General features: G+C 40.2%; 1 protein-coding gene across 2 annotated transcripts in view; it reads left to right on the top strand.

The window, feature by feature from the left end:
• The window catches only part of efna5b (ephrin-A5b), a 153,206-nt gene extending 139,821 nt beyond the window's left edge, over positions 1-13,385 (top strand). The window contains exons 3-5 of one of the 2 annotated variants that reach the window (XM_062998868.1): positions 6,925-6,990; positions 7,186-7,266; positions 12,880-13,385. In XM_062998868.1, coding sequence (XP_062854938.1) covers positions 6,925-6,990; positions 7,186-7,266; positions 12,880-13,007 — 275 coding nt within the window. In that variant the 3' untranslated portion in view covers positions 13,008-13,385. The remainder of the gene's footprint in view (positions 1-6,924; positions 6,991-7,185; positions 7,267-12,879) is intronic. The other variant, XM_062998869.1, reaches the window with a different exon arrangement.
• Positions 13,386-21,548: the final 8,163 nt, after the last annotated feature.

The following is a 21,548-nucleotide window of genomic DNA, read 5'->3' as shown; positions in this document are numbered from 1 at the left end:
TCCCCGTTCGAGGTGCCCCACATAAGTTGGCACCCAAGTACATTGGTCCGTTCAAGGTGGTAAAGCGGATTAATCCGGTGACGTATAGGTTGGAGCTTCCTCCCCGTATGAAAGTGCATCCAACCTTTCATGTCTCCCATCTCCGACCATTTATGTGCGGGGGAGTTTTACCCCCTCCCCAACCTCCCGCCCCTCGTATCATCCAGGGTGCCCCTGCCTTCACCGTCCGCCGGTTGCTTGACAGCAGGAAGGTTCAGGGTAGCACCCAATACTTGGTGGATTGGGAAGGTTACGGCCCTGAGGAACGTTCATGGGTACCGGCTCGCCAGATCCTGGACCCTGAACTGATCCGCGAGTTCCGGCGCAACCGAGCTGCGGGTCTTGGGACCTCAGGAGCTGTCCCTAGAGGAGGGGGTTCTATAACGAGGTCTGTGGTAGCTGGTGAACGTGCCCCGGGTTCCCAGCGAAGCAGACATTACAGAGCTCAGAAAACAAAGGCCTCTTATACCAGGCCTCCTAATTAGTGCTGATCACCCGCAGCCGTGGGGCTGACTACTTAAGCCAGCTCCACACAGCAGCGGGTGTCGCACCTTTGTTTGTTTTCCGGTCCGTGGTGGCAGCTCGTCCACACGTTCGTAGCCTTAGCTGGTAGCCCTGGTGGCGTATGCCATTCGGGTAAGTAAAACCGCAAGGTTTGAGGTAACTGTTGGTCTCGTAGATATAGTGTGGTGCGACGCGGTGCAGTCCTCGAACTGCAGTTCATTTTGCGCTAGCATTTAGCGTTAGCGGTTTCACTCAGCGCTGTGTTAAAGCGCTGAAGGTATTCTGGCATCAGTGCCTTCAGTTATTCTGAACATTGGATTCTCTAACCGCTGGGTGGCGACTCCGCTGAGCAAGCGGTTGCCGTGCCAAAAACCCCGGTTCGAATCCGCAGTCTAGAACTGCCTAACTTTGTTTATTTGTTTCTTTCTGGTTTCAGATTGGTGTGTCAGCTCCGCGATCCAGAGCGCGCCGACCGGTCACTGCGATAGTTAGTCGCGGTGTTGGGTCTAGCGCTCCTCGGAGTTCCCCTCCTCTTCCTTCGCTCCGAAGCGTATTAGAAGTTCTCGCGCTCCCGTTTTCCCAGCACCACTACAGTGCGGTGGTAACGCTCCCGGCTGCCACGCGGCTGACTGGGGTTCGCGTCCCGCTTCCTTCTGTTTTGGTTTCACTTTGTTTATTTTTCATTTAGTTGCGTCAGCAGCTCCGTCGGAGTTTCCGATCGGGTTTTTTGTGTTCTGTGTTTCGTTTGCTGTTTATCTTTCTGTTGTCCTTTATAATTAAATAAACTATTATTATTTTTATTTACTTCTGCATTTGCGTCCTTTCTTCCCACGTGACAATAATAATAATAATAGTAAAAAAAAACAGCAATAATAATAATAATAATAAGAAGAAGAAGAATTATAATAATATTAATAATAATTAAAACCGTGATAATAATAATAATAGTAAAAAAACAGCAATAATAATAATAAGAAGAAGAAGAAGAATTATAATAATATTAATAATAATTAAAACCGTGATAATAATAATAATAGTAAAAAAAACAGCAATAATAATAATAATAATAAGAAGAAGAATTATAATAATATTAATAATTATTATTATAATTATTATAATAACAGCAATAATAATAATAATAATAACAGCAATAATTACAATCATAATAATAATAATAAAAACAATGATAATAAAAATAATAATAATAAAAACAATTATAATAATAATAATAATAATAAAAACAGTGTCTGTCTCTGACTTTTTATGCTCTTAATACTTAATTTTTTTAACTGCTGCAGCTGTATCATAAATATTAAAACTGCATTTAAACTGTTACATTATTTTACTTCTATAATTTAAAATTTTTACATGAAAACTATAGATTTTTAAATGAGTTACCGAGTCGTTGTGATAATTTGATTCTTTTGTGCCGGTGATTATTCAGATATAAGCTTGGTATTAAACTCTGTGAGACTGAATAAGCAGCATGTGTTGAGTGGGCTCGGGTTTGGCTGCTCTGAATGAAAGCGAGTGTGGAGATGAGCGTGTATATTAAGACCAGGGTTAATTTATGTGTTTCTGTCTCTCCGGCTCTTTCTTTCTCTGTGTGAATGCTGTTATACGTCCCTCTCCAGCACACATCCACATTATAAAAGCTAAAATAAAACATTATAAAAGGTTTTTGTGGCAGAGAATTGAAACTTTGCTGTTTCTATTAAAGAGCGAATCAGTTGCAAATGTTTCTATTATGCAAAGCACTTGTTCTACAGACACAGGACCTGGATTGGTAGTCAGCAGTAGGGTTAGCGGCTTTGTTTATTCCTGTAGATCAGCTATGTATACCATAAATTTACATTTGTATGAACATACACAAAGGCCGTGCCTTAAAATCTACCTGGCGTGAGTGCCAGCTGTGCTTTGTGGTCGTGGTTTCCACTTTAAATACAACGGAAGTTTGCAAGATTTGTCTAATCAAATCCCGGCTTTGCTATGCAGCCACTGTTGGGCCCCTGAGCAAGGCCCTTAACCCAGTCTGCTTCAGTGGCGCCGTACAGTGACTTGCCCTGTGCTCTGATTCCAAACGAGCTGGGAAACACATTTACATTTTCGGCATTTAGCAGACGATTTTATCCAAAGGAACTTACATTACTGTGACAGTATACAGTCTAAGCAATTGAGGGTTAAGGGCCTTGCTTAAGGGCCCAACAGTGACAACCTGGCAGTGGTGGAGCTTGAACCATCAACCTTTTGATTACTAGTCCAGTACCTTAACCACTAGGCTACAACTGCCTAGAGGAAACACCCTGGACATGTCACACATCCATTACAGAGCACACACACAAAGGGAAAACATGCAAACTCCACCTGGGAACTGAACCCAGGACCTTCTTACTGTGAAGTGACTTTGCCAGGAGAACAACATCAGGTTGTTAGCTTGCATTACGATTTAAAACTGGCCACATAAACAAGCAATTAAGTAGCAGTCTGGTTTTAATAATCAAGTGTATTAATCTGCTAATTAATCCATCTTCGGTCCTTACTAAACTGTGCTTCACCAGCTACAGTGATATTAAACACTGCCTAATGTGTAATACACCAGTTCTAAAATCACCTAATAAAATATAAAACACCTGCAGTCTAAATTGCATTTGCATCTGTAACCCTTTAGCAACCTTAAAATTCCTGATATTAATTTCTAATCATTTATTCTACTGTATCTTCATGATGAACAACATGATAATGAGAAACACAATGGATTAAATTAGGATGCGGACACTGAACATGATCTACATCTTTCAGGATGCTATCAGCTATCTTCATGAAGGAAGGTAGATCAAGAACTTAAGATCTTAAGAATTTAAGCAGACTAGCCAGTGCATTTAAGGTCAGCGTTATCCAGAACCTCACATCTGATCTGCTCTTGTGGGGAAACAAGCTCCAGGATCTTTTTGTGTTTGCTCAGCACATACAGAAACATAAACAGTGTTTTGACATGCCAGCAGAGAAGATCCCGCTGGATACCAGGCTGAAATACAGACCAGTAATAAACATGGACGGAAATGTATTCACAATTTGCATTCTGTTTCAAATCATATGTAGGATAGGTTTACAGCCCTGCGCTGTTATTACATAAGGAAACATCACTTTTGCTTTACGCTGTCTCCTGGTTATCTTGTTTACTGCAGTGTTGAAGAATAATGTATAACAATCTTATAATCATATATGGAGTCGGATACGTCAGGGCCATATTTAATTCAAGTCAAATTTAGTTGTATAGAGCTTTTTACAATAGACATTGTTTCAAAGCAACTTTACAGAGGACCGACAGACCAAAAACCTCCTGTTGAGCAAACCTAGGGCGACAGTGGCAAAGAAACACTCCCTTTAAATTACAGGAAGAAGCCTTGAGAGGAACTGGTGCATATTTAGAGATGGGGACCTAAGTGGGCACCATAATATTAAATATAACAACAACACGTTGTATGTAGGTGGCCCATTTAGGTTATACAGACCTACACAGAGAGTACCCAAGGTTTCTAGATAGATAGATAAATGGATAGACGGACGGATGGACGGACAGATGGATAGATTGACAGATAGACAAATAGACAGACAGACAGATAGACAAATAGACAGACAGACAGACAGATAGACAGACAGACAGGCAGACAGATAGACAAACAGACAGATTAATAAATTATAGATAGATAGACAGATATGGATGGATGGATGACAGAAGGACGGACGGACAGACAGACAAACAGATTAATAGATTATAGACAGACAGATATGGATGGATGGATGGGCAGAAGGATGGACAGACAGACAGACAGACAGAGACAGATAGATAGAGTGACAGACAGAAAGACAGATAGATGTACCAGTCAAACGGATGGATGGATGGACAGATGAACGGACAGACAAATCAATAGATTATAGACAGACAGACAGATAGATTAATAGACAGACAGACAGACAGACAGACAGACAGACAGACAGATAGATAGATAGATAGATAGACAGATAGATGTACCAGTCAAACAGTAATAATAGTACTACTATTAAGAAGATGAAGAACAATTAGAATGGGGATTTAAGAGAATGTGTGAATGATTCACAGAATCTTTTATTCTAATTTAAAACGTTATTACATTTTTCATGTTTCTGTCCTTAAAGTTTCTTCTACAGTAAAACACGGTCATACCAGCAAACTTAAATGATTCAGCCAAGTTAAATGTCATAGGTTCTTTATCCCTATTAAACCAGCTCAAACTATTCGTAGATAATTTGTACTTCGGTTCGTCCTGAACGTACGTCTTCATCCCCCATCATTACATCCATCAGTCAGGCTGCCAGGTGATTTAACAAGTGTGGTGTCGGATCTGCAGCCACCCCGACCACATGCCCTTTAGATTCCACAGGAAAGGGCCAATTTCCTGAGTGGGACCACAAACTGTGCTCACGTGGACCAGGGAAGTCCTGTGGGATGGTGTGGTCTCATTGTTTAAGACTGAGAGGTGGAACGGATATTCCGTTCACACTTTCATTTCCAGGGAGGCATCAAGAGACTAGTGTCATGAATAAAAACAAGGTTTGCACCAAGGGGAGAAGGAAAAATCTGCATTACGTGTTTTGTGATTGTTTTAGTGTTTTTTTGTGAAAATATGCAAGGATGTTTTGTTCAACCCCAAATCACAAAAAGTTGGGACAGTATGGAAAATGCAAATAATAAAAAACACAGAATTTCTTACATTTACTTTGACTTTTATTTTACATATATTTCATCTTTTATCTGCTCACCTTCATTTTATTTATTAATAAACATCCATTCCTGCAACACATTCCAAAAAAAGTTGGGACAGTAAAGCATTTACCACATTGTAATGTTGCCGTTCCTTTTCACCACTTAAAAGACGTTTTGGCACCGAGGAGACCAAGTGATTTAGTGTTTCAGCTTTTATTTTGTCTCGTTCTTCCTTCAAACACGTCTTAAGATGTGCAACAGTACGGAGTCGTCGTTCTCCACGCATTCTCTATTGGGGACAGGTCAGGACTGCAGGCAGGCCAGTCCAATACCCGTACCCTCTTCTTCCGCAGCCATGCCTTTGTAATGTGTGCAGCAGGTGGTTTTGCATCGTCTTGTTGAAAAATGCTGGACGTCCCTGGAAAAGACGACGTCTTGAAGGCAGCACATGTTGCTCTAAGATCTCAATGTACTTTTCTGCATTAATGCTGCATCACAGAAGTGTAAATGACCTTTACCAAGGGCACTGACACGCCCCATACCATGACAGACCCTGGTACTGACACGCCCCATACCATGACAGACCCTGGCACTGACACACCCCCATACCGTGACAGACCCTGGTACTGACACACCACCATACCATGACAGACCCTGGCTTTTGGACTTGTTGCTGATAACAGTCTGGACGGTCCTTTTCTTCTTTGGTCCGGGGCACACGGCGTCCATTTTTTTCCAAGAAAGACCTGGAATGCTGATTCATCTGACCACAATACACGTTTCCACTGTGTGATGGTCCATCCTAGATGCCTCAGAGCCCAAAGAAGTTGACGCCGCTTCTGGACATGGTTAACATAAGGCTTCTTTTTTGCACAGTAAAGTTTTAAGTATCATTTGTGCAGTAACTCTGTATTGTAGAGCTTGATAAAGGTTTATATCAGTCGATAAAGGTTTATCATGTGGTTATATCAGCTGTTGTTGAGTGGAGGTTCTTGATGCCGTCTGAGGGATGGAAGATCACAAACGTTCAGATTAAGCTTGCTCCCTTGGCCTTTACGCACTGAAATTCTTCCTGATTCCTTGAATGATTTAAGGATATTCTGCACTGTAGAGGGAGAAATATGTAAATCCCTTCCAATCTTTCTTTGAGGTTCATTGTTTTTAAACATTTCAATCATTTTCTTACACATTTGTGGACAAACTGGATCCTTTGATCATCTTTACTCATCAGAGACTCTCAGCCTTTCCTGGATGCTGCTTTTGTACCAAACCATGATTACAATCACCTGTTGACATCAGCTAATTATTTAGTCTTTTCCCCTCATCACTAGCCCTAAATTGCCCCTGTCCCAACTTTTTTTTGGATGTGTTGCAGACCTAAAAATGCAGGAATGAATGTTTAATAATAAATGAAATGAAGTTGAGCAGATAAAACATGAAATATCTCAGGTTCATCCTGTCTGACATCAAATAAAAGTCAAAGTAAATGTAAGAAACTCTGTTTTTATTTTATTTAAATTTTTCATACTGTCCCAACTTTTTCTGATTTGGGGTTGTATTTGTGTTTTGATTTTGTTTAAACTGACTAAACTAAATTGAATTAATCATTTAATTTGTGTGTTTGTGTGTGTTTTTAGCATCTATGGTTACCGAGACCGGGAGGAAAGGATGTCTCAAACTTAAAGTCTTCGTCAGACCAGCAAGTAAGTGCAACTAATAGCATTAATTATACGACATGATACTGAATTAATCATAAAACATAATAAACGTTGCTGGTGATCTGCTTGGCATCTCTGTTTTCATGAACTTGGTCTTCGGTTAGCTGGGGGGGAGGGGGCAGCCTGGGGTTTGCTAACATGTTTGGCTTACATTATCTCTCTTCTTTCTTCTGTTTCTAGACAGCTGTGTGAAAATCATAGGCGTTCACGATCGAGTTTTTGATGTTAATGACAAAGTAGACAATTCATTAGAACCAAGAGGTTGGTATGGCACGGATTCTCTTTGTTGTTTTGAGTGATGTTTGTCTTTGTGTTATTGCTAATCTTTTCTTTTCATCTCTCGCGCTCACGTACAGCATGCATTCGCATTTTATTTTCCTGCTGTGATGTGACTGTTGCTTTTATCTTTTTTCCTGTTGAGAATCATCATTCAGGGCTTTATGGAATTCACTGACTCACTCACTATTTTTGATTTATCAAAATTACTGTTTTTCTATAATAACAGCTTCACAAAGTTTCTGTCAGTTCACATTCTGCAAACCAGCATCACTGGATGATCAGCTGGAATGGACCTATGTAGCCACATCATGTTTTATATTGGACATTTCAAATAGAATAGAATAGAACAGAATATAATACAAAAGAACAGAATAGAATAGTATAAAATAGAATAGAACAGAACAGAACAGAATAGAATAGAATAGAATAGAACAGAACAGAACAGAACAGAACAGTATAGAATAGAACAGAACAGTATAGAATAGAATAGAACAGAATAGAACAGTATAGAATAGAACAGAACAGAACAGAACAGTATAGAACAGAACAGAACAGAACAGAATAGTATAGAATAGAATAGAATAGAATAGAATAGAATAGAATAGAATAGAACAGAATAGAATAGAACAGAATAGAATAGTACAGAATAGAATAGAATAGAATAGAACAGAACAGAACAGTATAGAATAGAATAGAACAGAACAGAATAGAATAGAACAGAACAGAACAGTATAGAATAGAATAGAACAGAACAGAACATAACAGAATAGTATAGAACAGAATAGTACAGAATAGAATAGTATAGAATAGAATAGAACAGAATACTATAGAATAGAACAGAATAGTATAGAATACAATACTATAGAATAGAATAGAACAGAATACTATAGAATAGAACAGAATAGTATAGAATACAATACTATAGAATAGAATAGAACAGAATAGTATAGAATAGAATAGAACAGAACAAAACAGAGCAGTTTAGAATAGAATAGAATAAAGTAGAATAGAATAGAACAGAATAGAATTGAACTGACCACAACGTATTTAATAGATAAATGAAGCCGTGATTTGCAGTGTCAGGCTAAATGTGGTTTTTTTTGTTATGGGGTCAAGGTAGCTCACTTGAGCATACAGTGACTTGGGCATACAGTGATTGGGCATACAGTGATTGAGCATACAGTGACTTGGGCAGACAGTGACTTGAGCATACAGTGACTTGGGCATACAGTGATTGAGCATACAGTGATTGAGCATACAGTGATTGAGCATACAGTGACTTGGGCATACAGTGATTGAGCATACAGTGACTTGGGCATACAGTGATTGAGCATACAGTGACTTGGGCATACAGTGATTGAGCATACAGTGACTTGGGCATACAGTGATTGAGCATACAGTGACTTGGGCATACAGTGATTGAGCATACAGTGACTTGGGCATACAGTGATTGAGCATACAGTGACTTGGGCATACAGTGACTTGGGCATACAGTGACTTGGGCATACAGTGATTGAGCATACAGTGACTTGGGCATACAGTGATTGAGCATACAGTGACTTAAGCATACAGTGATTGAGCATACAGTGACTTGGGCATACAGTGATTGAGCATACAGTGACTTGGGCAGACAGTGATTGAGCATACAGTGACTTGGGCATACAGTGACTTGGGCATACAGTGACTTGGGCAGACAGTGATTGAGCATACAGTGACTTGGGCATACAGTGATTGAGCATACAGTGACTTGGGCATACAGTGACTTGGGCAGACAGTGATTGAGCATACAGTGACTTGGGCATACAGTGATTGAGCATACAGTGACTTGGGCATACAGTGATTGAGCATACAGTGACTTGGGCATACAGTGACTTGGGCATACAGTGACTTGGGCAGACAGTGATTGAGCATACAGTGACTTGGGCATACAGTGATTGAGCATACAGTGACTTGGGCATACAGTGATTGAGCATACAGTGACTTGGGCATACAGTGACTTGGGCATACAGTGACTTGGGCAGACAGTGATTGAGCATACAGTGACTTGGGCATACAGTGATTGAGCATACAGTGACTTGGGCATACAGTGATTGAGCATACAGTGACTTGGGCATACAGTGATTGAGCATACAGTGACTTGGGCAAATCATCTGAATGTGGAATTCCAGGACATTTGTTTGCATTTGTGAAACCAGAATGAATCAGTCATGGCTTAAATGCCAACTGTACCACATTGTCCGGTTAAAAATACAACATTTCCAGAGCGGTAGAGAGAACAGAGTGGCGACACTCCCATAGGGAACCGTTGGAAAGGGGGCGGGACATTTTTTCTGCCCAGCTTCCGGGTTGTGGAGCTCTGTATAGTTCCAAACAACCCATAGAGCCCCATTCATTTCCACTACTTATCAAACATTTTTAGCTGTATGTTGCTTTGTTTTAAAAAAATTATGAATTTAATGTCATTAATATACTTAATACTGTTATTGTTTAGCATTTGCTCAGCACTAAATGTTACATGTTTATCTTAATTAATAGGTATAACCCAATTTAGCTTAGTCAGTTAAGCTTAATTAATGACACACGAGTCTTTTCACCTAAAATGAGTTGATTAATCAAGATTCTTGTTACAGAAATGATCATAAAACATTAGAACCACAATAAATCATTATACTTTTACTTTCATACTTAAGTACATTTGAAGGTAAATTTAGTTTAGTACTTTAGTGGAGGTAAAGAGTATTTTTACTTTTACTACTACTTTTACTGGAGTAATATGTTACCTTGGATATCTCTACTTTAACTCAACTACATGGTTTGTCTACCTTGTCCACCACTTACATTAGACAAAATGAACTAGTGCATATTCATAATGAATTCATTAATGTATTACATGTAGGAATCAATTATTAATCACTCATGAAATAAGAGATGAATGAATGCTTTTTCATGTACCTGCACTATAATGTTTTTGGTACGGTAATGTGTTTATCAATCTGTTCATTCAGTGCAGGTAAACATTATGAATCCAGCACATGACTTAGTGTTTAGCAAAAATGATTATTATTATGAATCCTCAGGAAAGTGAAGGGAGATTAGTTTATGCAAAAATCAAAACATAAAAAACTTTAATCTCTGTACTGTATATTGTCTCTACTACTTAAGGATATCGCATTATGTAATGTATGCTAATATAATGTACTGTGTGTTAACAAGAACGACCTATTAACAAGTCATTATAAACATCAATCTTCCACTTTATATACCAAATTGACATTGAAGCAGATGCAGTAAATGTAAACGCAGTTGAAAATACCCAGAAATTGTACAAATGTTTATTATTTGCCGTTTAATATTTCATTTACTGCTGCCGGTCCCATATGAGAACATGACAGCGCCGGGTTTGTTTGGAACTATTGAGGGTTACATGAACCACGTGACCGCGTAGCGGCGAGATCAAGGAGTGTCGCAACTCTCTCTATCTACGGCTCTGAACATTTCTATTGACGGACCGGCTGCTTTACGACGCCCCAGGTGTTAATGAGAGCCCGGCAGTGTTTTCAGTACAGGCTCAGGATGCACTGTAACAATGAACAGGATGGAGTGGTTACTGCACATAAATGCATTTTTTGTCGCTAGCCATCAGCCATAACATTAAAACCACCATATAGAAGCAATTCTACAATTACTGACTAGTCCATCTGATCTCTACATACTTTAACCTGCTTTCACCCTGTTGAAGTGCTTCTATATGGTAAGTGGAGCTGATAAAATGGACAGTGAGTGTAGAAACAAGGAGGTGGTTTTTTAAACAGATGTAATGACTTGCTCTATGTAAAAAAATTATATTATTAGTGCTGAACATTGATTGATAGAAGGTTTATTATTTTATGCACCTTTACCCAAACAGTGCCCACGTCCCTTTGTTTTTGTGAGTGCGGAGGCATTGATTTATTAGCGCAGCCATCCAGGGAGTTAGTGGAGAAGCTGGGTTTCATGCCTGCCTGCCTGATGCCTCACCGTCCCGGGTGAACCAGACAGAAAGCTTTCTCCTCCGCGCCAGCATGTGCGTCTGTCTGTTTGTGTTCCACCTGTTGAATTTGCTTCTTGACGTTTCCTCGTGGTGAAAAGCTCCTCTGAGATCGTCTGCTTTCACAAACATATCAGCGATGACGATCTCCGATGTTTTTTAGCTGCTCCCTCGAGCTTTTAAACCTGGTGTGGATGTAAACCGAACACAAATCATTAAAAGTGTCTCACCGAGCTAAATGAATCAAGTAAATGTCGGTTTAACCTTATGCTTTTGGATTTGTTTGTTTAATAATCAGAGATGAAAATACTTCAAGAATCATATTTGGGTTTTTATTTGATTAGCTTTGCAAATTGTCTAGGAAGATTTCCAACCTCAGAGATTTAGAGATGCATTAGGCATCGTTTCACCAATATGGTTCAATTAATTTAGTAGCTTAATTATTATTACATCTTCATTTATGGCATTTAGCAGGTGCTTTTTAGCAATTACAACTGAAAACAAGCAATTCAAGCAAATTAAGGTAAGGGCTTCAGCATTGCCAACTTAGCAGTGGTGGGGCTTGAACCAGCAACCTTCTGCTGAGCTACCACTTCCCTGTTATAGAAGTTTGTTTAAAAATTAGTATAATAGCTTTTAGAATTTGCCAAATACATATATAATATGTGACTGTCAGAGATACATATTCTGACTAGTAATCAGAAGGTCACTGGTTCAAGCCCCACCACTGCCAGGTTGCCACTGTTGGGCCCTTAAGTAAGGCCCCTAAGCCTCAATTGCTTAGACAATATACTATCACAGTACTGTAAGTCTGCTGAATGCTTTTAGGGACACTGTAGCCTAGTGGTTAAGGTACTGGACTAGTAATCAGAAGGTTGCTGGTTCAAGCCCCACCACTGCAAGGTTGCCACTATTGGGCCCTTCAACAAGGCCCTTAACCCTCAATTGCTTAGACAATATACTGTCACAGTACTGTAAGTCACTTTGGATAAAAGCATCTGCTAAATGTTTTAGGGACACTGTAGCCTAGTGGTTAAGGTATTGGACTAGTAATCAAAAGGTCACTGGTTTAAGCCCCACCACTGCCAGGTTGCCGCTGTTGGGCCCTTAAGTAAGGCCCCTAACCCTCAATTGCTTAGACAATATACGATCACACTACTGTAAGTCTGCTAAATGTTTTTAGGGATGCTGTAGCCTAGTGGTTAAAGTACTGGATTAGTAATCAGAAGGTCGCTGGTTCAAGCCCCACCACTGCCAGGTTGTCACTGTTGGGCCCTTGAGCAAGGCCCTTAACCCTCAATTGCTTAGACAATATACTTTCACAGTACTGTAAGTCACTTTATATAAAAGTGTCTGCTAAATGTTTTTAGGGACGCTGTAGCCTAGTGGTTAAGGTACTTGTCTAGTAAGCAAAAGGTCGCTGGTTTAAGCCCTACCACTGGCAGGTCGCCACTGTTGGGCCCTTGAGCATGGCCCTTAACCCTTAATTGCCTAAGTTGCTTTGTAAACGTAAATATGTAGTTGTTATTCTAACATGGAACTATGTTTTCTCTCTTTTCCACCCCCAGACGACACCAGTCATGAATCAGCTGAACCCTCTCGAAGCGACGCAACAAATTCAGGGCAGCGACCCCTGATGACCCACCCACTGGCGTATCTTCTACTGTTCTGCATCTCTGCACTCCGTACCTTATAGCCCTCCACGCCTTTCCAGAAAGCCCTAACAGCCCCGTCGACCCCTTTCCCGAGAGGCCAGAAGCCTTGTACAGGCGAGCGCTGAGCCCTGCGCCACAGGAGGCCTCACAGACTCTCCGAGAGCACTACTTTCGGCCCGGCCCTGTTATTGTTTTGCTTAAATATTTAAGTCCTTTATATAAAGAAGAAGAAATGATTAGTAGTGTGGGGGAGAAAAAAAAGCAGCTCCGGCTTTTAGCAAATCAGCGGTTAAGCCCAATCACGGAGACGTCTGGTGACAGGAGACCCGTCCGGAAGAGTTTTAAAGGACTTTAAAAGGTTTTAGGTGCTTTAACAAAAATTAAACATGTGCCCTGGTACAGATGTAGACAAACGTAAACGGATCGTTTTCTTATCACATTTTCAAATAACGATTTGTAAAGTTCAGCAGATTGTAAAGTTCAGAGTGTAGATTCGACTTCATCTGTGTCTGTTCAGATGGCAGACGGTCACTAAAACCGATTGTGTGTTTGTTAACTGACGTACTGATGGAAATTACGGTGGGAGGTGAAACATATTTATTCTCTAAAACATGAGGACTTGTGTCTTAGACCGTGACGCTAAAACCGTGCTTTTGTATTTTGTAGGATAAACCTACTGCAGCATAAATAACTCTATTTTTCCTACGGCCTTTTATCTATTGATATAAACTAAACTAGTGACGATAACGAATCATAGAAGCATTTTGTCATCATGACCGTGTTTGTCCGGCTCTGTATATACAGCATCACATGGGGCTTCACGTGCTGTCCGTTATTTTCTTATTTCCCGGATGAATAAAAGCATCTTTCGGAATGAATCAGTACGGAGGTGTAGTGCTGCCAAGTGGGAATAAAATAAAACCTTGGGTTAGGGTCATAAAAATGACTTTTCATGTTAAAGCGTTCAATTATGTTTTCGTTTTTATCCACTAATGGGAGCTGTGGATCTACGTGCAGGAGGCGGGACTCTACAGCTGTCTACGGCTGTCAGTTGGCTATAAAATATAATTAACAATTAATAACAATAACAAATTATATCTTTATCTCATCTTTATGCTACGGTTAACATCAGTAATTGAATATGTTTATGTGCACAACAATCACAGACTAGGGCGCCCAGGTGGTGCAGCGGGATATTCCGCTAGCACACCAGCGCCGAGATTCTGAACACCCCGGTTCAAACTCGACGTTGCCACCGGTCGGCCGGGCTCAATTGGCAGCAGACACATTTCTGCTAGGGTGGGATGACCGGACTATGTGGGTGGGGTCTTTGAACGCTGTGTAAGGACCCTGATTAGCAGATAGAGAGGCGCCTGTGCGGAGTGCATGGGTGGAAAAGGGTTCCGCTAAGGGCTGTGCACGGGTCGGAGGAGGCGTGAGCAGCAACATACCCACCTCGACTGCAACCAGGGATCCCCCAGCAGCGGGAGACAAATTGACCACACTAAATTGGGAGAAAATGCATAAATAAAATAGAAAAAATTTATAATAATCACAGACGTAATTATTGTACGTATTCAATTTGAAATTCACGGCTCGACTTCTTTGATTTAGGCAATTCCGTTTCTTTTATTTCTCATTTTTTAATACAAATTGTTGTATAAAAGCAATAGAACACACAGGTCATGTGTTATCGTGAATAAAATCACTGCTGTGATAACCTAGTACTCGCTTTAGAACACATTAACATCACGGCTGTCACAGCATTAACACATTAAGTCTTCAAAATGATTTAATATGAAGGTTTTGTTTCTCCTGCTTGGCAGCAATGAACTACTATAGTACAATAATAATAACAATAATTTATACATCTGTACACTGATTCATTTTGCTGACATGTTCATACAAAAAAACTGATTTTCATTTAAATTTTGTATTAACCTGCTTTTTTTGCATTTGTATGAAAGCTTTAGCTCAGTATGACTTTTCTAGGCTTTTCTAAGCAAGGAATAATAGTCTCTGGCTGGGGTGAGACAGAAGTGTTCCCAGTTACACAACCTATTACCAGTTTAACTATGTAACTATGTAATGCATTATTAGAGGCTGGTCTGCTTTAAGTGACATGAGACGAGTCAGTGGTATTAGAGAAAGATGATCCACCCGATAACGTGTAGTAACATTACATGACAGTAACTGTTCAATAGATCAGGGGTTTTCAACCTTTTTGGACACGCGCCCCCTTTTGTGTGCCGACCTTAAACTTGCGTCCACCCAACCCAAACCCCTTCCCTCATTAACCCTCATGCAAAACCATTGCGAAAGCTCCTGGCAAACTACAGTAATTGATATACTGAAAGCCTGATCTTATTCAATGTGACGGCTGAACATATTCTGCGAACACCTTGTAAAAATTCAACTAGTCATAAATGGTAAGCGGTACTTGCTTTTGATGTAGATGAGAGCAGAAAACGTTACTTCACAGCGCCAAATAGAGGCAAAAGTACATCAATTACTAGTTCGCTAGTTCAGGATACTCTGCTTTGACTGACAGAAAACTCAGGTGAGCTAACTTTTAGCTCCACGGACAGAACGAGTCTGATTTGGCTACCGCTCTGTGGTAATAGCCAGTTTAATTAAGTATCCCACCAGTAAGAAAAGCGAGTAACACAAAATGTTCCAGTAGCTGGTGTTTATTTGAAACCGCAGCATTTCCAACATAAGCTGCGTCCAAAATCGCATACGAGTGCAGTTAGTATGTCCGAATACGTAGTATGCGTTAAAGTGTACGCGAAAAGTACCCAGATAATTTAGTCTTATATTTTGTATTATAACTGCGGCGATGTAACGGCATGTATCATGTGACGTTGGTAAGTTGGCGGACGTAGTACGTCTGAGATGCATACTTGTGTACTGAAAAAGCGTACCGAATCACTTATCACTTAAGCGATACTGTGAACAGAGCATCTCCCACTATACACCTCTCTTAAACACACACACACACACACACACACATCCATAGCCAACGGTCCTTTTTTCAGACTGCACTGTATAACATTAAATGTGTGTGTGTGTACATGGTCAGACTAATAGACTAATCAAACACGTCTCACGCGCCTCCCTCCCCGGATAGGTACTCGCGCCCCACAGGTTGAAAACCCCTGCAATAGAGTTTCTATATGATTGACATTAAGCAGTTGAAAATAGATGTTTGAAGGTGTGGGCATTGCTAAGTGTGGCTCAGATTACAGGTTTTTCAAGGTTGAATACACAGACAGGAGTTAAGTATGAGACTGCAGTGGAATTGGGTAGTTACAGTGGTGTATAAAGTATAAAAGTACACGTATCTTACCAGAAATTTACTTTGATAGAAGTAAAAGTCAGCTCTTAGAATATAATTTTCTGATACTAAATGTACTTAAGTATTAAAAGTCATTTTCTGATATTAAATGTACTTAAGTATTACAAGTAATTTTCTGATATTAAATGTACTTAAGTATTACAAGTAATTTTCTGATATTAAATGTACTTAAGTATTAAAAGTAATTTTCTGATATTAAATGTACTTAAGTATTAAAAGTAATTTTCTGATATTAAATGTACTTAAGTATTAAAAGTAATTTTCTGATATTAAATGTACTTAAGTATTAAAAGTAATTTTCTGATATTAAATGTACTTAAGAATTAAAAGTAATTTTCTGATATTCTGAATATGACGATTGTTCTTTTAAGCCTGTAAACCACCTAAAAAAATAGAGCCGACCCTACACCTACCAACATGATTTGTGCCAAATCATCAGATACTTCAAGACTTTTACTCAAGTAATATTCTAAAAGGTGACTTGTACTTCTATTAAAGTACATTTCTGGTTAGATACGTGTACTTTTATACCTTATACACCACTGGGTATTTGGCACCGCTGACAATAAACAATAGTGGGAACAGCAGTGGTGTAAATTCTTCTGCATTTTCAGTTCTCGGGAGATCAGATTATTTTCCTGTACTTTATTTTCCTGTACTGTATCTGAAACTGCAGGAAGGAGAAATTCTCCTGGTGTTCTGGTTTAACAGATGAGTGAGGAATGAATGGAAACGTCTGAAGCATTGAGGGGAGAAACATAACAAGGGCAGATGAATTCAGCCGTGCGTACGAATCCTAAGTAGTCCTGACTGACTCCAATTCAGATAGAGACGTCAAGAGAAAAAATGCAAATGGGGCAGAAATCATCGAAATGCTTGATACCCCTTCCTGCCACAGTCAAGAGTTCCGGTTCTCCAGTCTCTGTTTTGCTGTGTGACCAGTTAGTTGGAATGGTTTGGGTGCAACAGTGCCCTCATAAAAAGTGGGGAATGTAAGTCAATAAGTAATTCGGATTGATCGCTTCCCCCAATTACTTCACACAAGGAGTCAGTGAATGATTCAAAGATTCACTCACTCACTTTCTTAACCACTTATCCAATTAGGGTTGGGGGAGTGCTGGAGCCTAACCCAGCTTTTCAATGGGCACAAGGCACACAGTAACACCCTGGACGGGGCGCCAGTCCATCGCATCACATACACATACCCATTCATCTATAGGGCAATTCAGTGTCTCCAATTAACCTGACTGCATGTTTTTGGACTGTTGGAGGAAACCGGAGCTCCCGGAGGAAACCCACGCAGACACGGGGAGAACATGCAAACTCAGCACAGAAAGGACCCGGACCGCCCCGTCTGGGGATCGAACCCAGGACCTTCTTGCTGTGAGCCACCGTGCCGCCCCTGATTTGAAGACTTTAGTAATTATCACCGCCCTTTGCAGTCACCAGAACTTAAATCAGTTGACCATGTGTAGGAGTACCATGTTGCACAGTGCTCTCCACCATCATTACGACCATAATTGTAGGAATTTTTCAGAAAAATGGCGTTTTATCTCATACGTCAGGGCACATCATGGCTGTTCTGGGTTATGTAAGGATTAAATACGAAGGATCTTCAAAAAGTTTCCTCACTTTTATATTGTGGTTATAAGCGGTGAGGTTGTAGTAGTAGGAGGAGTAATCGATCGTGTCTGAGAGGCTGAGAGACGCTTATAGTCCGGATTTAGCTCCTTCTGATTTCCACCTTTGTGGACGCTCAAAGAAACTTTAAGGGGAAGAAGATTTTCATGTGATGATGATGTGAAAGCAGCGCTCCATCAGTGGCTGCGCGCTCAACCAAAAACTGATGCCACCAAGAAGGATGGAGGTCCCTGCTGAGTCTGGTTCCTCTCAAGGTTTCTTCCTGTATTTTTAAGGGAGTTTTTCCTTACCACTGTCGCCCTTGGTTTGCTCAACAGGGGTTTTTGGTCTGTTGGACCTGGATTCTGTAAAGCTGTTCTGAGACAATGTTCATTGTAAAACGCACTATATAAATAAATTTGACTTGACTTGACTTGACATGCCATTTTTTGCTGATGGCATTAAAAAGTCAGTATGGCGCTGGGAGTAATGCATCAGAAGGCGACGATGTAGAAAAGTGATGGAGTTTGTTTCTTAATTCTTAATAAAGTTTAAATAAGTGAGGAAACTTTTTGAAGACCCCTCGTACCCTAACAAGGCACTGTAGGTGTTTATTTTCTTTTAATTTGCTAAACCCATTCAGAATTAAAACGCCTCCACATGTACTTAGTATTATTACTTGGTTCACGTCAGAAACTACTTGTTTTTGATAGTATTTGTACTTCTTACATGATTACTTACCATAGTTTATAAACACTTAAACCTGGAAGTCAGACTCAGTTAAGTGGATACCGTGTATCCTGAAGTAGTCACCGATATACAGTAACATCTAGTGTTAGAGTAGGACTTCTTGCTTTTGTACTTTTTAGAAGATCTGGAGACATCATTCAACAGCTACAGAACAGAAATGACCACGGCTAATTTTGTTATTATTAATTTTATTATTATTATTATTGCTATGCGAAAGATGCTGTATATATGTTCTTTAATATGGAGGTTTCATTTGATTAAGGCTTTTCTATAAAAAAAAATTAATAAATATATACACAAAAAAAAGGTATCTGGAGAACTGGAGTGAGCGTCCACGAGATCTCGACGGTGATCTTCACAAGTGGCTGCAGCCTCTTCGTGCCCACCTTACTAAAACTAAAGGCATTAAAAGCACGTCATGCCTGTATTTTAGATTTCCTCTCACCACCATCACAGACCAGAGAAGGATTTTACACGTGTTTGAGGGTTATTAAGGCGTCTGTACTTTTCTGAAGCATGTATATTATTTCTTATTATTTCTTTCCTCCACATGAAGGAACTTGCCCGTTTCATGATGTGGCATGTGCATGGACTTGACAATGACAAACATGTAAGATAAAGTTTGTTTTGTTTGTTTTTTTCCCTTCACCCCTCATCATTTTATAGTCGTTGAATATCAAAGTGTTACTGAATGTGATCATTAGCACGTGTGTTGTGATTGGATGGAAAGAGGAACGTTGCACAGATGAGCTGACGGCTTTTATCCATGCTGCTTAACATTTAAGAATGACTTTAACTCGGCGATGTGGATTGGCAGGATGAAGAAACGTCTGTTTGATGTTGGTGTTTTTTTTGTCTTTCATAAATTAATTCGATCCATGGGAGTCACGCTAACAGACCGCAAATCTAGACTTTTTTTAAAATGCTTTTTTTTGTACATCTCTTTGTGATATGCAGCCTTTTGTAGTTGGCAATGAGGTGGCCTTCCTGCCGTAGTCCTTAAATCCTTAAAAATGTTGAAATCAGTGTCTGTAACATCCACGTGTCCGTTTTCTCAGTATTTCTTTTAATCCCGTAACACATTTGTACATATAAAGTATTTCACCGGCCCCATGTGCTCCTGTATTTAAAAATCATCACTGATTTCTTTGTTCTTTTGCATTTCCCATGTTTCTCTGCATCTCTGGGTGCTGTGTTTCGATTTGCTTCGCCCACTGTACAAACAGGAATACATTTTTTGAAACGAAAAACGATACAAAATGAAAGGTCTGTATTTGTATATACATGTGTCTGAGCAACTATGAATAATAATAATTAAAGATAAAGAAACACACTGCTTTGTTTGTTTGTTTGTTTGTTTTAATTGTCCACAATGAATTAAACAACTGCAAATCATTTTTGACACCCTGGGTTTAGTGGCAGCAGCAGTTAGTTAGTTGGAGCATAGGGCGCCAACATATCTTCTCCAGCCGCCGTGGTCTTGGGCAAGCCAGTGTATCTTATCCCAGTCCCAGCCATCTCCTTCTCCACCGCTCACCGTGATTTGTAGATTTTCAGTTTGGTGTTCATCTGCAAGACTGATGAATTCCAGATCAAGCAGCAGAATAGGAAATAAAACCCTGATTTAAAATTGAAGTTCATCTAAAGGTTTTACTAATTGTGCTTCATCCACGTGGTGACTAGTGATTGGATTCTTACATGAATGAGCGAGTGTACATATACAGTAGGGGTCAAAAGTCAAAGATCACCTGGGAAAATGCAATTAAGTATTGGAAACAACTAGATTGAGACAAAAAAAACGGCAAGACAACCATAGCATCACTACAGTTTAAAAAGCTTAAACAGTAAAAAGTCTTTAAAAAATACATAAAGCCGCTCAGGTGGCGCAGCGGTAAGACAAGCACACCAGAGCTGGGATTACGAAAACATCATATCGAATCTCAGCTCTGCCGTCCGGCTGGACTGGGCGGCTACATGAACAATGTTTGGCTGTTGTTCATCCAGGTAGGGAGCCGGACAGGGACCTCATAACTCATGCAATTACGACCTCTGCTGGCTGATTGATGGCGTCTGCACAGAGTCGAGGAATAATGCTGATCAGGGTGTGGCCCTCCGTACACAAAGCTGATCCGCATATGAAAAGATGCAGTCGGCTACTGCTCACTTGTCGGAGTGTGTTGGTTCGCTCTCCTCAATCAGGGCAAGGGTCAGCATCAGTAGAGAGGAAGCATAACGCAATTGAGTAAAAAATGGATGCGCTAAAAATCGGGAGAAAAAGGGAGATGCATTAAAAATACAGTTAAGGATTGGAAACGACTAGATTGAGAGAAATAGAGAGTAAAAATGGCAAAGGTATTAAAAAGGTAATAAAACACCAGCACCGAGTTTCTGAACTCCCGGGTTCGAGGCTCGGTGTTGCCACCGGTTGGCTGGGCGCCATCTGGCGGGCATAATTGGCAGTACCTGCAGCAGATACTAACTGGCCACCGTATCTGCAGGGTGGGGACCGGACTATATGTGGGTGGGTGGGTCTTCATACGCTGTGCAAGGACTCTGATTGGCAAAAGAGGGCTGTACACATGTAAAGAAGGTGTGGGCAGCGGCGTGCTCTCCTTGGATGCAAAATCTGGTGTCTGTCAGCAGCGGAAGACAAATCAGATGCGCTAAAAAAGGAAATAAAAGGTATTAAACAGTAAAAAGTTTCATAAATATTCAAGGTTTTTTAGTATTTGGCTCTGCTGAAAAGCAAGCAAACACAACTGTGAGAATTTTACCACCTCAATTTCTCATCTCATGTGTACAATAGTGTTTTCAACTACTTGTCCACTGCAGCGGTCCATTAAGCAGAAAGCAA

Source organism: Trichomycterus rosablanca, chromosome 7 (assembly GCF_030014385.1).
Source record: "Trichomycterus rosablanca isolate fTriRos1 chromosome 7, fTriRos1.hap1, whole genome shotgun sequence".
Lineage (NCBI taxonomy): Eukaryota > Metazoa > Chordata > Actinopteri > Siluriformes > Trichomycteridae > Trichomycterus > Trichomycterus rosablanca.
This window is presented reverse-complemented; position numbering and strand designations above follow the sequence as displayed.